The 14,639-nt window shown below is 31.4% G+C and overlaps 1 protein-coding gene across 1 annotated transcript in view; it reads left to right on the top strand.

The window, feature by feature from the left end:
- Window positions 1-14,639, top strand: part of morgue (modifier of rpr and grim, ubiquitously expressed) — a 39,657-nt gene that overhangs the window by 21,346 nt on the left and 3,672 nt on the right. The window contains exons 6-7 of the mRNA XM_075359394.1: window positions 1,223-1,364; window positions 5,500-5,671. Coding sequence (XP_075215509.1) covers window positions 1,223-1,364; window positions 5,500-5,671 — 314 coding nt within the window. The remainder of the gene's footprint in view (window positions 1-1,222; window positions 1,365-5,499; window positions 5,672-14,639) is intronic.

Raw genomic sequence — 14,639 nt, 5'->3', positions numbered from 1 at the left:
GTTTTTTGCCAAAAATCAGATGACTGTTCTCCCTCAGCCTCCCTACTCACCAGACGTGGCTCCTTGCTATTTTTTCTTATTTCCAAAATTAAAATCAGTGATGAAAGGACGCCGTTTTGAGACTGTTGATAAAATTAAAGCAAATTCATCACGGACCTTTACAAAGTGCTTCACGAAGTGGAAACACTGCTGTGAAAAGTGTGTGAATTGGGGAGGGGGATACTTTGAAAGGGACAAGGACCATCAATCTGTATAACTAATAATAAAGATTATAAAAATAAAATTTTGGTTATTTTCTGAACAGACCTTGCACATTTCTACTCCCATTTTTTACCTCTTCTCTTTTCTATTTTCCTGCATTTTTTACTCCTCCCTTTCTTAATTATGCCAAAATTTAATGTGTTCAATGCCCAATATATAGAATTTTTTTCAAAGAATTATGTTGAACCAGTCCAAAGATATTGATTAAAATACAGGCCAACACATAGTGGTTTGTAGGCATAGACATAGTGCTGGAAATTTCTATAACTTTCTTTTTGTTGTTTATTTTTATTAAAGGGTTCTTGAAACTTTAACATTTACAAAAACCTTTGAACTCAAAATTTTGGCTGCTATACTTTCCTTTTATGTTATTGTAGCAGCAATAGAGCTATAGCTGGGAAAGCAAAAAAGCAGTATCCCACTTGATCTCTTAAATGTTTGACAAGATTTTTTTTGTAGTTCGTAAGAAATTTAAAGCAGAAACTTATTCTTTATTATTACTGTATTCTTGAATCAGTTTTCACAATTGTATGTGATGCTCATTTTTAAAATACAGATTCTGGTTTACTTAAAAGTTATAAATTTAAATTGTAGGATAATTAAGAATATTAATGACTGAAATAATTAAGTTATTTGTTGATTGTAAAACAAAAAAAAAGCATAATTTCCATCTATGTTTTGTTTAATGTTTAAAGTTAAATTCTGTATAAAAAAAAAACTATTAATTTTTATTTATACGCTAGTAATAATTTAACCCAGGGTGATAAAAAAATGCTTTGTGTATTTCACCTAGAATAATAGTTTATTAAATAGAAATGTGCAGTTAATCATCTTCAGTGACGATGATCTAAAATTTTGAATGGAGTTAATAATTGAAGAAATATTAAAAATTATTTTTTTGTTTTAATTATAGTTAATGAAAACAAATATTTTATTTGTATTACTGCTTTTTGTGAAATAGGTCTGAAAACAGATCCTCCAGAAGGTATAGAAGCTGTGCCTTTAGATCAGAAGAGTTGCCACTGGCAAGCTACTATAACTGGTCCTGTTGGAAGTCCTTATGAAGGTGGAACCTTCTTTCTTTATGTACAAGTGCCTTACAGGTAAATGAGATTTAATTTTAATTCTTTTTTTATCTTTAAATTTATGAAAAAAATTTATTTCAGTTGCTATTACATGTTGTATCTTCACATTTTGAATGTTACATATTGTTATGATTTTGATATTTTTAACTAATTATTGTTGTGAACTCTTTTTGAAACACTGCTTAGGTGTTGTAAGTTAAGAACAATCACTGACTAGAGATAAACAAAGCATACTTTATTAGTATCACGAGCATGATACTAATAAAGTAAGGATGTTATAAGCATAGTAAAACCTACCGTATCCATACTTGTCATATCCATAAATGGTAAGATCTAGAATACAAAATGTAATGAAAAGATCAATTTTTTTTTGTATACAATAAGACACCAATTAATTACCTGAATGCCAATTTTCCAGATGTCATCAATCTCCACTGCTTACATTCAAAGTAGGCAATTTAAAAAAAAAATAATATACTATTTAAAAAATCTATAATATTATTCAAATAAAGCTTTCATTCAACAGGAAATGTATTTTTATCAATATTTGTTTTTACTTAGTTTATAATTGACTTTTTTGTAATTTCTGTAGCACAAAACTTATGTAAATGTAGTTTTAACACAGTCCAATGATAAGCAATTAATAATTTTGTTGAATCTTTGTTACTGATGTTTAATAATGATAACATTATTTGTAGTGTTTCACACCATTATTCAGTCCAGTGAACGAAGGTATTTGACTCTGTTACTCTGTACGGTATGATACCTTTTTATAGTTCATTTTTATCAGTTTTATTGAGTGTCATTTTCCTAGTTAAAATGGAAGAAAATCAATAAAATTAAAAGAGAACCTTTAAAAATAGTAAAATCAGTTAAACAGAAATATATTCATTATCAAGTAGATGAAATTTTACTTCACACTGTTGTAATTTTAACCCGATAGAATCGATATGGCCACAAGTCAAAGGGTATTGTGAGTAACACACAATTTAAGTTAAGTGATGTAAAGAGTTTTTTGATGGAAGCTGTTAATAGAGTAGATACAAATTCTTAGAAAAATTGTATTCAACATGAAATTAAAGTAGAAAAAAAAAGCACGGGAAGCAGGACAGTTTGAGTGAAAATATTATTGAAGTATTGTGGTATTGAAGAAATATATTGAGGGTTAAAAATATTTTTTCTGTTCTTAATTTTTTTTTAAGAGAAATAAGAAGAGAAGAATTTATTACAATTTTCAGTTTTTTTGGTTTTTTTTATTACAAATTACTTTTACTTCATTTTTATGCTACAATTAAGAAAAGTGTTTTCTCACATGGATTGCATTAAATTAAATTTGAATCAAAATATTGTTATGTTTTGGTTTGCTGCACAATTTCATGAGACAGGGTTTATATGTGTCAACATCGTTTGGATTCTTAACATCCTGGTCGTAAAAAAACAAAAACAAATTATTTTTTCAATGAAAGAAAAAGTAGAATTTTAGAAAAATTGGAAAACAGTATATTGGATAAATCATTAGCAGATTAATATGGTGTAGGGAAATCAACTATTTCAGACATTAAGAAAACTGGAGACATCATTATAAATTATGTATCGCCAATCAGACACGAAGAACAAAGTTTTTTCTGGAAGATAATAAAGAAAGCATCTCATGAAGAAGATAATGATACAGGGACCAAATTTTGAACATAAAGGCCCTATCAGAAGACGATTGGCTAAAATCTGAAGAAAGTAACAACTTGAATCCAGGATCATTGTATGAGAAAAGTTATGAATATTTTGTCTATTGATATTGACCTGATGGAGGTTCAAAAAGAATGTGTCTACACAGATTCTTTGTTAAAAAGAATTACGTGATGTTGCAATTTTAGATCACAGATTTTGTTTTAAGAAATAGTTGATTTTTTAAAGCTACGCTTTCATTGTTGACTCTCACTAAGTTAGTTTTATTCTATTATAACTACAATTTTTCTTCAATAAGTAAGTTTTTTAAATGGCATTTCTTATTTCACTGTAAATAAATATAAAATATAAATGAATAAGTGTAGAAAATAAATAAATATAATATAGTAAATTTTAATTAAATTCTGATTCTTTTATTGGAATTTCATTTTTTTAAACTTATTACTGTATCTGTTTATTAATACATTGTATATATGTTCTGAGTATCTTTTTAATTTTACTGAAGTATATTTATTTTTTTTAATATTTTGGCTTTTTTACTTCCTTATGAACTAAAGGAAATATTATGATTACAAAAAATGTCAGTTTCCAGATTTCAACAGAAATACTCATTTTGACTAGTTTTGGCTTGACGTCTGTACATATCTTGCATAACTCAAAAACGATTAATGGTAGGATGTTTAAATTAGTTGTGCACCTCCTCTTTTTATTGCAATCGATTGAACCAGAAGTGTCCAAAAAAGCCCAAAATCCCCAAAAAATTGGATTTTGAATTTTTTCTTCTGCAGTAATAAGCCCTGATTAAGAATTTTTCAACAATATATTATATGTGGTACTTATTTTCATTGGTTCCAGTGGTAGTCAAATAAGGTTTAATTAATGAAATATTTAGATCTTAGGGGAAGGCACATCAGTTTGAATCAGACTTATCTCCTTTTTTTAATTTAAATATATTGATTTATTAATAATTATTAACTTCTCATTGTAAAATGTTTTTACAATGAATAAGAAGATGATTTGATTTGCAGCGTAATTATGTGTTAAAACTGTTGCCATGCGTGCTGGAGCATTATTGTATAAGAGAGTTCAACTGCTCAGATCCCATTACGCAGGCCAGATTCAACGAATGCGATGCATCAGGTGTTTCATTATTTCTAAATAGAATTCAGAATTTGTGATTTGACCAGTTGGAACAAATTCATGTTGAATCAGGCCCTTAGAGACGAAGAATGCAATCAACATCATTTTCACTCTTGATTTTTGCTGTCTGACTTTCACCGGTCTTTGTGCTCCAGGTCTCAACTAAGCAGCGGATTGATGCTTCATTTGCAGATCATACATGAAGCACCAGCTTTTATCCCCAGTTACAATTGTTTGCAAAATATTCGGGTCGCTATCGGTAGTTTCAACGAAGTTTTGAGCACAAGAAAGATGCAACTGATTTTGTTTTTCGGTCAAGAAATGCAGATAGAGAAATGAGAACACACCTTTCGGCAGTTCATTTTTTCTGTTAGTATTGTTCATACCGCGTCTTTACCGATGGTTAGTTCTGCTATGGCCCAAAGGGTTAGATGAAGTTGTTTGAGCAAGAGTGCACGCACTTTTGCAATATTTTCATCGTGAACAGTTGTTGACGGCCTCCTGCTTCATTCATTGTCATCCAATGACTCTACCATCTTTAAACGGCTTCCACCACATGTATGTAGTAGTACGAGATGCGGCTTCATCATCGAATGCGTGCTGTATAATAGAATAAGTTTCAACGGAAGATTTTTGAAGTCAAACACAAAATTTTGTTGCACTTCTCTGTTCCTTGTAACGAGCTCACACAAGGTCACAATGAACACAATGTATGCGATCGAATATAACTGGAGACTGGAGTGATGAAACATGATGAAATTTTGTACACACACTCGTCAGACATCGTACTACTTAGTTCCTTGGTTGTTCAAAAGATGGCATTACTTGTATCAACTACAGTAATTTAATTTGGGAATTTTTCAGACCTACTGTGTATACAAATGTACTCGAGTTGTACAACCCTTCTCAGGTTTATATAACCCTTCTCAATGAATAAGCAGCAGCATGTACTCATGTTCAGCTGTATAATAGCAATGAGATCGGGGTTAATTCACGAGTAAATACCTATTATGAGCCTTTGTTACCAAAACATAAAAATAAAATTGTGGTTACAAAAAGAAAAACGCAACTGTTACCAGTATTTAATATAATAAAGCTTCCTGTGATCACATTTTTTCAAATAATTAAAGAAATTAATTCTATTGTACTGCAGTAGGTTATAAAAATCAGAAAAATTTGTAGATAGCTTTTGAATTCTTCCAATAAAATTATTAAGAGCTGTTTGTTGCAAAAATATTGTACTAAACAGTACATCAGATCACATATTTTAAAATGAAAAAAGCCTCAACTTTTTTATCTTGTTAATCTATATATGTTTCTTTATTTATAGTTATCCAATGTATCCTCCTGTGGTACGGTTCTTAACGAGGATATTTCATCCTAATGTTTCACGTCATGGTGATGTTGGTATTGATTCCATCCATCATAATTGGAGCTTAGCTCTTACTATTTCTAAAGTGCTTATTTCTGTTCAGAGCCTACTAACAGATCCTTATTGTCAGGTAAGATGCAAATTTCTTTTTATAAGTGTTATTTAGAATGTAATTTTATTTTAATTGTTATATGAGCCAGAATATAATTTGCATCACTAAATTTTGAAGTTATTATTTATTTAGGGAAATGCATTTTCAAATTCTGTGATTAATAAACTAGTCAATTTACTGTTTCACTAATGATGTGCTACTTTTTTTTGGATGATTAATTCACACAAAGCTTGAAGCTTGTCCGTGGGAATATGAAATGGACATTTTTGCAGCATATGAAAAATGCCATGCTTGATTGGGATTTGAGCCTAAACCTCCAGATGAAAGGCTGAGGTGCTATCACTCCACCACCGAGATCATCATACTTATTAAGAAGATTTTGTTGTCTATGACAGTCAGAATCACCACTGAAAATTATAAGGATTGACCAAAATGTATTCCACAGTTATTTATATAATTCGCAAATGAAACAAATGTAGCATAGAATTACATTGTACTTAATACAAAAACTTATTTGTTTTTTTTTTCCAGTAGTCACCATTTAAGGTTACTCATACAGTTCTTCCAAAAGTGAATCAGTTTTTTCATTACATCATTAAAGAATGCTGGCAATCTTTCCTCGATTCATGACCAACGGATTATTTTGCTCATTATCTGTGAGGAACACCCCTAATATTCCTTTTTAAGTCCAAAAAGAAGTGAAAATTACAGGACATTAAATTTGATGAATATGGAAAGTACAGAGTAGGTTCAAACTTCACAAGATCCTCGGCAGTAGCACACGGTTTGTGTGGCTGAACATTATTGTGTTACAGAATTATCTGCTCTGTGATTGTCAGACATAACTGACACGTCTCCTAAGGTTTAACTTCTATGTATTTTTACAGAATTTACAGTCGACCCAGCTTCCAGGTCAGTCACGTACATGTGTTTGGTACTCCAGAACAATGTCAAAAGAATTTGTTTTTGTTGGGTTGTGTTTTGAATTTTTTTTTATTGTGAAAAACCATAGTTCTGGTATTCCATTCTCTGCCATTTATCTTCTGGATCATAATGATGCACATAAGTTTCATCTCCTGTCAGAGTATTCAAAAAGAAGTCCTCTCCCTCATCACAATAATGTTTCAGAAGTTGTTCACAAAATTCCTGTCTTTGTTGTTTGTTCCTTTCTGTGATCATGTGTGGCACTCACCATAAACAGATTTTATGGTTGCAGAGTTGTGCAGTAATTTTTTCTATTTGTTCTTTCAATATGCCTATCTGGGTGACAATCCATTACTGTGTGATGCATTGATCAGTTTGAATTGGTTCATCCACCTCCTTTTGGTGCTCCTCATCAGTCATAGAAACCAGACAACTATTACAAGGGTTTTCCTCAGTATTTTCTTTACTAACTTTTGATGTTTGAAATTCTATTGGCCACTTACTCACACTACTTCAATCAAGTTTCATCACCATAAATGGTTTTTAGGTGATGATGAATGTCACTAGTGTTCACTTCTTCTGCTATTAAAAATTCAGACTCTGCTCGTATTTTAGAGGAGTTGAAGTAGTAGGCATACTTGACTCTATAACAATGGGAATTGAGAAAAAATGAAAGGGTTAATGAATTTTGGAATATTAAAGGTAGGTTAATAAAACTACAAGATGGTGGCACTTGTCGATTTGTGCAACATTTTGTTCTCCCGTTATGTCCCCAGTATGCATTACCCTTCACACTTCAGTTGCCCCTCATATATAAAATGGCTGCATCAAAGTGAACCAGACCAATTAAAATAACAGGAGTTTTTACTTACCTTGAAAATGTTCAGCTGTGAATGGAGATTGATAAACCTATTTATGTGTGCCTAAAACTTACGGACATGAGTAAGAAACATTCACTTGTCCAATCAAATATAGTTAATTTCTTACTTGAAATTTTTGTAGGGAAACAGGGTCACCGAGAAGCACAGCACAGCCCAGTCGATTGCCCACTCTAACAGATCGTTTCAGTGCCTGCCTGTAACTCCTCGTAAAAGGTATCCAGGCCCGACTATGTCGTTCTTGAACCCCACCCTAGGGCCCAGGACTCAGTCTTGACTTTTAAAGTCAACTGCATCAATATCTCCAGCATTAATCACTAATTAAGCCATCCATTATGACTGTGATTCAAAGCACAGACAGCCAGGTCTAAAGACAATAATGATAAAAACTCCCTCTCTGGCAATACAAGGTCTGTTCAGAAAATAACCAAACTTTATATTTTTAATCTTTATTATTAATATTACAGATTATTAGTCCTTGTCCCCTTCAAAGTACTCTGCTCCCCTATTAACACACTTTTCTCAGCGGTGCTTCCATTTCATGAAGCAGCCATGAATAACTTCATTTGATATGGCTTTTAAGGTCCATGATGAATCTGCTTTGATGTCATCAACAGTCTCAAAACAGTGTCCTTTCATCACTGATTTTAATTTCAGAAATAAGAAATAATTGCAAGGAGCCAGATCTGGCAAGTGTGGAGGCTGAGAGAGAACAGTCTTCTGATTTTTGGCACAAAACTGACAAATTAACAAAGCTGAATGTGTGGGCGCATTGTGGTGTTAAGGTATCATGATTTGTCTTGTCATAACTCCAGTCTCTTTTTGCTGATTTTTTCACGTAACCATTGTAAAATGTCTTGAGAGTACACACAGTTCACTGTATCACCTTGAGGCAAGAATTCAAAATGTACAATTTCATTAAAATCAACAAAAAAAAAGAGAGAGCATTAGTTTGACATTGGATCAATACTGATGTGCTTTCTTGAGTTGTGGAGATCCTTTGCGATGATTGAACTTTTGTCTTGATGTTGTAGCAGTAAACCCAGCTTTCGTCCCTTGTTATGAACCTTTGCATGAATGATTCATCATCGTCAGCTTGTTCAAAAAGTTGCCACAAAACGTCCACTTGATGTTCTTTCTGCTGTTCAGTCATCAAACGAGGAACAAACTTTGCTGCAAGTCAATGCGTGTTCAATTTTTCAGACAAAATGTCATGATTTGATTCGACTGAGATGCTAACCTCTGCAAGTTCTCTGACAGCTAATCAGCAATTTGCACGCACCACATCATTGATTTTTTGAACATGGATGTCATCAGTTGAAGTCAAAGGCCTTCCTGGTTGAGGGTCATCTTCAATTGACTGACAACCACTTTTAAATTATGACAACTATTCATAACATTGCATACGACCCAGAGTATCATCTCCGTAAACTTGTTTCAAAAGTTGAAATATTTTTGTCATACTTTTCCCCAGTTTCATGCAGAATTTTTCTTTATATCCTTGCTCCTGAAAATCACACATTAAATAAAAAATCACTACTAACACTTAGACATGTTGCACTCAAATAACAATAACACGAAAACTAAATGAGATATCAGCAATCCAAGAACATGTGGTTACAGATTAGTTAATGTGAAATACATTGTTGACAACCACATGTTTTTAAATATCTCTGTTGGCATGTAATAAAAGTATTTGGTTATCTTCCAAACAGACTTCGTATAGATGATAGATAAGTCACATCCACCTTTATCTTAACAAAGTACAATGTCATTAAGTAGATTCTCATTAAAAAGTGTATCTTTAAACAGAAACAACTTCATTCAACTGCTTCAGCTTTTCATTCACCATCATATTTATTTAGCTTTAACAGCCATCACCATCATGTAGTTTTTCATTTTCATTTTTTAGGATGACACTTTTTGTTCTTTACAGGTGTACTGTAATATCAATGGCTGATATTGATATCAGTCGCAAAAATGCTTTTTATAATTTTTGGTCTTCATTCATAATTTTCTTCTTTTTTTCAATTTGTACATTTAAAAATTTTTTTTTACTCTTTTTTTTTTAGTTATGTATTTGTAAATAAATGGTATTGTTGAAAATCAGATAAACATATATGTTCGTATATTTTGTTGTCCTTTAAGAAACTGAAGACATGATACTTCACAGTAGAGTTCTGAACCAAAGAGGCTTCTGCAGCTCATTTGGCTAAAGAATCCAGTATTTAATTTCTAAATACTGATCATTCATTCTTTCATTCAGGCACTTTCATCAAGTGAAATTTTTTGTGGTAAATCAGTTCTTTAAGTCATAAGATAATTCAGTCTCACACCAGTCATTTTACAAATGATTGTATACAGAGATTTCAAACTGTATGGCCGTCTTGACGAAATATAAATTTTACACGCTTAGTGTTTTTTCTATGAGGCACATGAATTTACAGCCATATAATTTTAGAACCTATTCCACAGACTCCAACACTTACAATGTATCCTTTTTGAGAATCATCAGTTTTCTACTCAGAGCCATTTTTATAATTTTTATCTCTTCTAGTCAAAGATTTTCTCTTGAAGGAGCAATTGTATATGTTCTTTAAATATCATTTTATACACATCAACATATTTATTTGTCTTATTAGCTAATAAATAAATTACTTTAAAATCAATATATGACCAATTTTGATAGCTTTGGTACATGCTTTGTTTAACAGCTGAAAAGAAATAAGACTTAATTTTAAAAATTAGATGATAAACATTAACTCCAATATTGTTGTTGGACAAGACCTAATCTCTGCAGTTTGTTGAAAACTTTTATTTTCACTCACCACATGCTGTGAAGATAACCATAATTAATAACGATAAGAGCAAGGTATTCTGGTGTATAAATCACAAGTCCGCCTGAAAATCTTCAAAGGACTCTTAGAAGGACCTTCTTAAGGTCCTTCTAAGGACTCAATACACTGATTCCAAAGATCATTCCTAGGTATTTAACTTTCTCAGATAGACTTTTTTGTTCCTTTTAGAAAAGGAAGTATGGAGGTTAACCTTAAATAATTCTCTTGTAAAGAATGGAGCAATAGCTAACTGGTGTGCTTAAATTTATTTTCAGTCTCCCTTCAATTCAATGTATCTTCAAAAGCGAGTTCTTTTGACACTGACCACTTACTTATTATGCTCTAGCTAGATCATCTGCATAAGCTTTTACCTAATTACCTAATCTGTCAATTTTAACAAGGATATCATCGACACTCCCAAGCCTAACAATGGGAAAGGATCTTCCCTTGAGGACCTCCTTTACGGGCTCTAACTAAAGCAGATACATTTCATATTTCCTAATCATTACTACTCTGAAGCAATGGAGTGCTTCAGAGTACCCCACTGTAAATGGTTTATATCGCTTTGAATGCCTTGCTTTGCTTCACAACACTGATGGCTTGACAATAGAGCCAAGTACTATTGTCAGTTTTGTAATTCTAGTTGCACCTCTTTCTAGCGGCACACCCTAGGAAATTCAAAAACAAACATGATAACCCCTTTTTTTTCATTAAGAATCTTCCATTTTCTGTATACTGGGATCAGGTTGTCATCATAAAGGCCCTGTAAGTTCAGTTTGTTATCTTAGTTTCTCAGTCAACTATAATAGGACTTTAATTAAGTTATCTCAGAAATATTCCAACCAATTACATTTTAATTACTCATTCTATTGGCCAAAGTTAAATCTGAAAATGTTGCATATTTGTGGTTACAAAAGCTTTGACTCCACTATTTATATATCTAAGTTTTCATTTATTGGTAAACTAGATACAAAATTTTATTTCGATAAAAAATATGTTTTGTTTTTACTATCATTACAGAGTTTTTACTCTTGTTAAAGACTGACTTGCATTTACTTTATGTATTGTTTTTCTATGTTTAGCATGTATTTAGAACTCATCTTTGGAAATTTATTTAATAATTGAGGTTTTAGAATTTTAATTATTTTATATTGTAATTATCATAGGTTATGTACAACACTATGCTTATATAAACATCATTAAGGGATATCAATTAATGAGTATCAACTTAAGGTCTATTCAGACCCAACAGTGACATGTTCTCATAGTGCAGTGAAATCCCACCAATAAAAAATTTTTTTATCTTGTTTTGTAGTCGACATATTCAAACTGGTCTGTGGAAGAACCGTACGTATTATATACTACTTAGTGTCCAGAATGTGTGCAGTCAGTGAAAATAAAATTAGTTGCATTAATAATTTTTTTTCAGTTTTCACTAAATAATTCTGTGTGCTAGTGTTTCTATTATTTTTAAATTGTGTATACTTCGTAAATAATTTGATAAGTATTTTATTATTATCGTCTACATTCGTTAGTTATTTTATTTATTTACAATTAATAAATAAGAACGATGAACAGCTGATTGAACTAGTGCGGCAACATGTTGTAATTTATGATTTAGGAAATGAAAAATATGAATGTAAGTCAGAAAGGGAAAATTTGGAATGAGGTAATAGAAAACAGGTTGTAAGTGCATGTCATGTTTTATTTCTTATAGTAATTAATTTATATCGATACAGATTCATAAAATTATTTGTTTACAATCTATTATAAATAATTGACTTTTAAACATGGTATTCTTGCCGCAGTACATGTCCAACTTCTGAAGCAAAATAACTTTTAAACATTTTTCTTACACAAAAACATCTCATGATGAATTTTCCTCTTACAAAGGGAAGTTTTTGAGAGCGTAGTGGCAGTTATAAGCTGAAGAGTGAATCTTCTTGGAGCAATCTGGTTTAATAATTTACTGCAGGTATGCTGATGCGTGAAAATAGTTGACTAAATTATCACTATCACAACAGGGTATTCTGAAAGCACCGTTCTGTTTGAATAGACCTTCAGAAGGGGTTTTAATATATATATATATATCATAAAAATATAGTATCATAAAATTTCTACTGTATTTTTTTTTTTAAGTAGAATTTTAAAACCCATACTTTAATACTTGCTTTGAAGGTTAAAACAGATACTGTTACTTGCTTGCGTTTCGACCAGGATGTTGAGAGACTAACAAACTAGAATTTTTTTTTTTATAATTACAATTTGTTACTCTAAAAACATAGAAAATAGAATAAATAATAATAATAACAAAATATATGACATACAAAATAGTAATTCAAAGAAGGACATGTTTAAAGACAGTCAATTTATAAAAACCAGAATACAGGCCAATTTACTAAAAACATTATAATGACCGCTAATATCAATATCTAATATCACATTAACTACAAGATAACACTAGAAAGGTCTAAAGTTTGTACAATTCAATAACTGCAAATATTATTACTTTTACTGTATACAGTAGAACTACCCTACACTTTGTGAATGAATAAATTACTGCCACTTTCACTACTATTTACTAATAATTCACCGAACAACTTCCTGCATTCACCCACTGTCCATAATGGAATGCTTGTGACATACTCTTCAATTGTTGTTACCACACACTTACTGATATCGCCGTCACCGTAACTGTGTTGAACTCAGACTTGTAAAACTACTCTCTCATTGCTTGTTATCACGACTGCGCCGAACATGGTCTCACAGAATTACTGACTTTCTTCGCTGGTCCCTGGCAATAGTATTTATATCTTTTATATCCCTTGGTCTGCAGAACCAGTACCCACCTCTTCTTTTTAATTAGTGAGGTGTAATAATTTTCATCATCTGTGCCCTTAGATTTTTTTATAAACTTTTATTCTGGACTGGTAACCCTTCTGGTTGAACAAGAGCTTTTGAAGGAGGTGCTATTTTTTTGTATTACAAAGATTAAATTGTTAAATAGACCTGTTAATCTGAGAAAGAAACCCTTTTAGTTTCTTCTGGGTTCTTCTTTCATTTTTTTTTTAGTTGGAAGAAATCCATTATCTGGCCCCATTATACTTACCGCTTACATTGTTATGTTTTAATCTTTCAACTTGTGCTAAACTTCAGTTATTTATGCAAATTGTTACATCAAGATTTGAAATAAAAACAATGCATTCAGTTTTGCATATATGTTTACTATATACTGCAATATAAAGAAATAAATTCAAAGCAAAAAAAAAAGAATTTTTTAGTAATTAATTAATGTTAACATACAGAAGGTATTTAACATACTACTTAAAAAAATTGTTTGGTCAATTGTTTTTTCCTTTTTTTTTTGTGTGGGGGGGGGTAGAAAAAATGCCAAACCATTATTTAAACATACAATTTTCTGCAAAAGTGAGTATGCTACCTTTGGTTATTATTATTTTTTTTTGCAAGTTCTTTCTTTTCTTGCTGATTTGTTGTTTTTCAGCTTTTCTTTTTTGCCAGTAATTTCTAAGGGTTTCAGATCTTCTTGCCCTTTCTTGTTCAGAGTACACCCGGCTTATTGTTTTCTTGGGTTTTGATAGGAATCTTATTTTTTAATTTCTCATAGTTTCCGGTTTTCGTTTTTAGGTTTTTACAGGTTATGTCTAATTCCTCCATGTCTTTCTGTACTTCGTATAACCAGTTCGGTCTGCTTTTCTTGTTCCAGAAAAGTTTGATTATCCGTCTGATAAGTCTGGTCTCTTCCATTCTGAAAATACATCCTAGAAAGGAAATTCTCTTCTTTCTAAATTTATTAGTTATCGGGATGATAGTTTTGTAAATCTCTTTATTTGGAATAATTCTCCAAATCCCGTCTTTTTTAATGTTTTTCCCGATGCATCGTCGTAGAATCTGTCTTTCAATCTTTTCCAGTTTGTCGGTAAACCTTGTCTGGTACGGTCCAAATATGGTTTCGCATCCGTAAAGTATTTCTGGTCGGATAACTGAGTTATAATGTCTTATTTTTGTGTTTATGGACATGCATTTTTTGTTATAGATGTTTTGTGTTTTTATTGTGGCTTTGATGAGTTTATTTATTCTTTCATTCCAGTTTAGATTTTCTTGGAGGTTGTGCGTGATGTTTTCCCCCAAATATTTAAAGTTTTCTACTAGTTCTATGTCATTATTGTTTATTTTTACTTTGCTTATGCATAGTAGGTCTCTCACCATAATTTTGGTTTTTTCGTATGAAATTTTTAGACCGATTTTTCCTGCAATCTCTTCCAGTATTGACAGTTGGTATCTGGCCTCTTCTATATTTTGGGATAGTAGGGCTAAATCGTCCGCAAA

This window comes from Lycorma delicatula, chromosome 3 (assembly GCF_047948215.1).
Source record: "Lycorma delicatula isolate Av1 chromosome 3, ASM4794821v1, whole genome shotgun sequence".
In the NCBI taxonomy this organism is placed as follows: domain Eukaryota; kingdom Metazoa; phylum Arthropoda; class Insecta; order Hemiptera; family Fulgoridae; genus Lycorma; species Lycorma delicatula.
The sequence above is the reverse complement of the archived record's forward strand: the minus strand, read 5'-3'. Positions and strand labels throughout refer to the sequence as shown.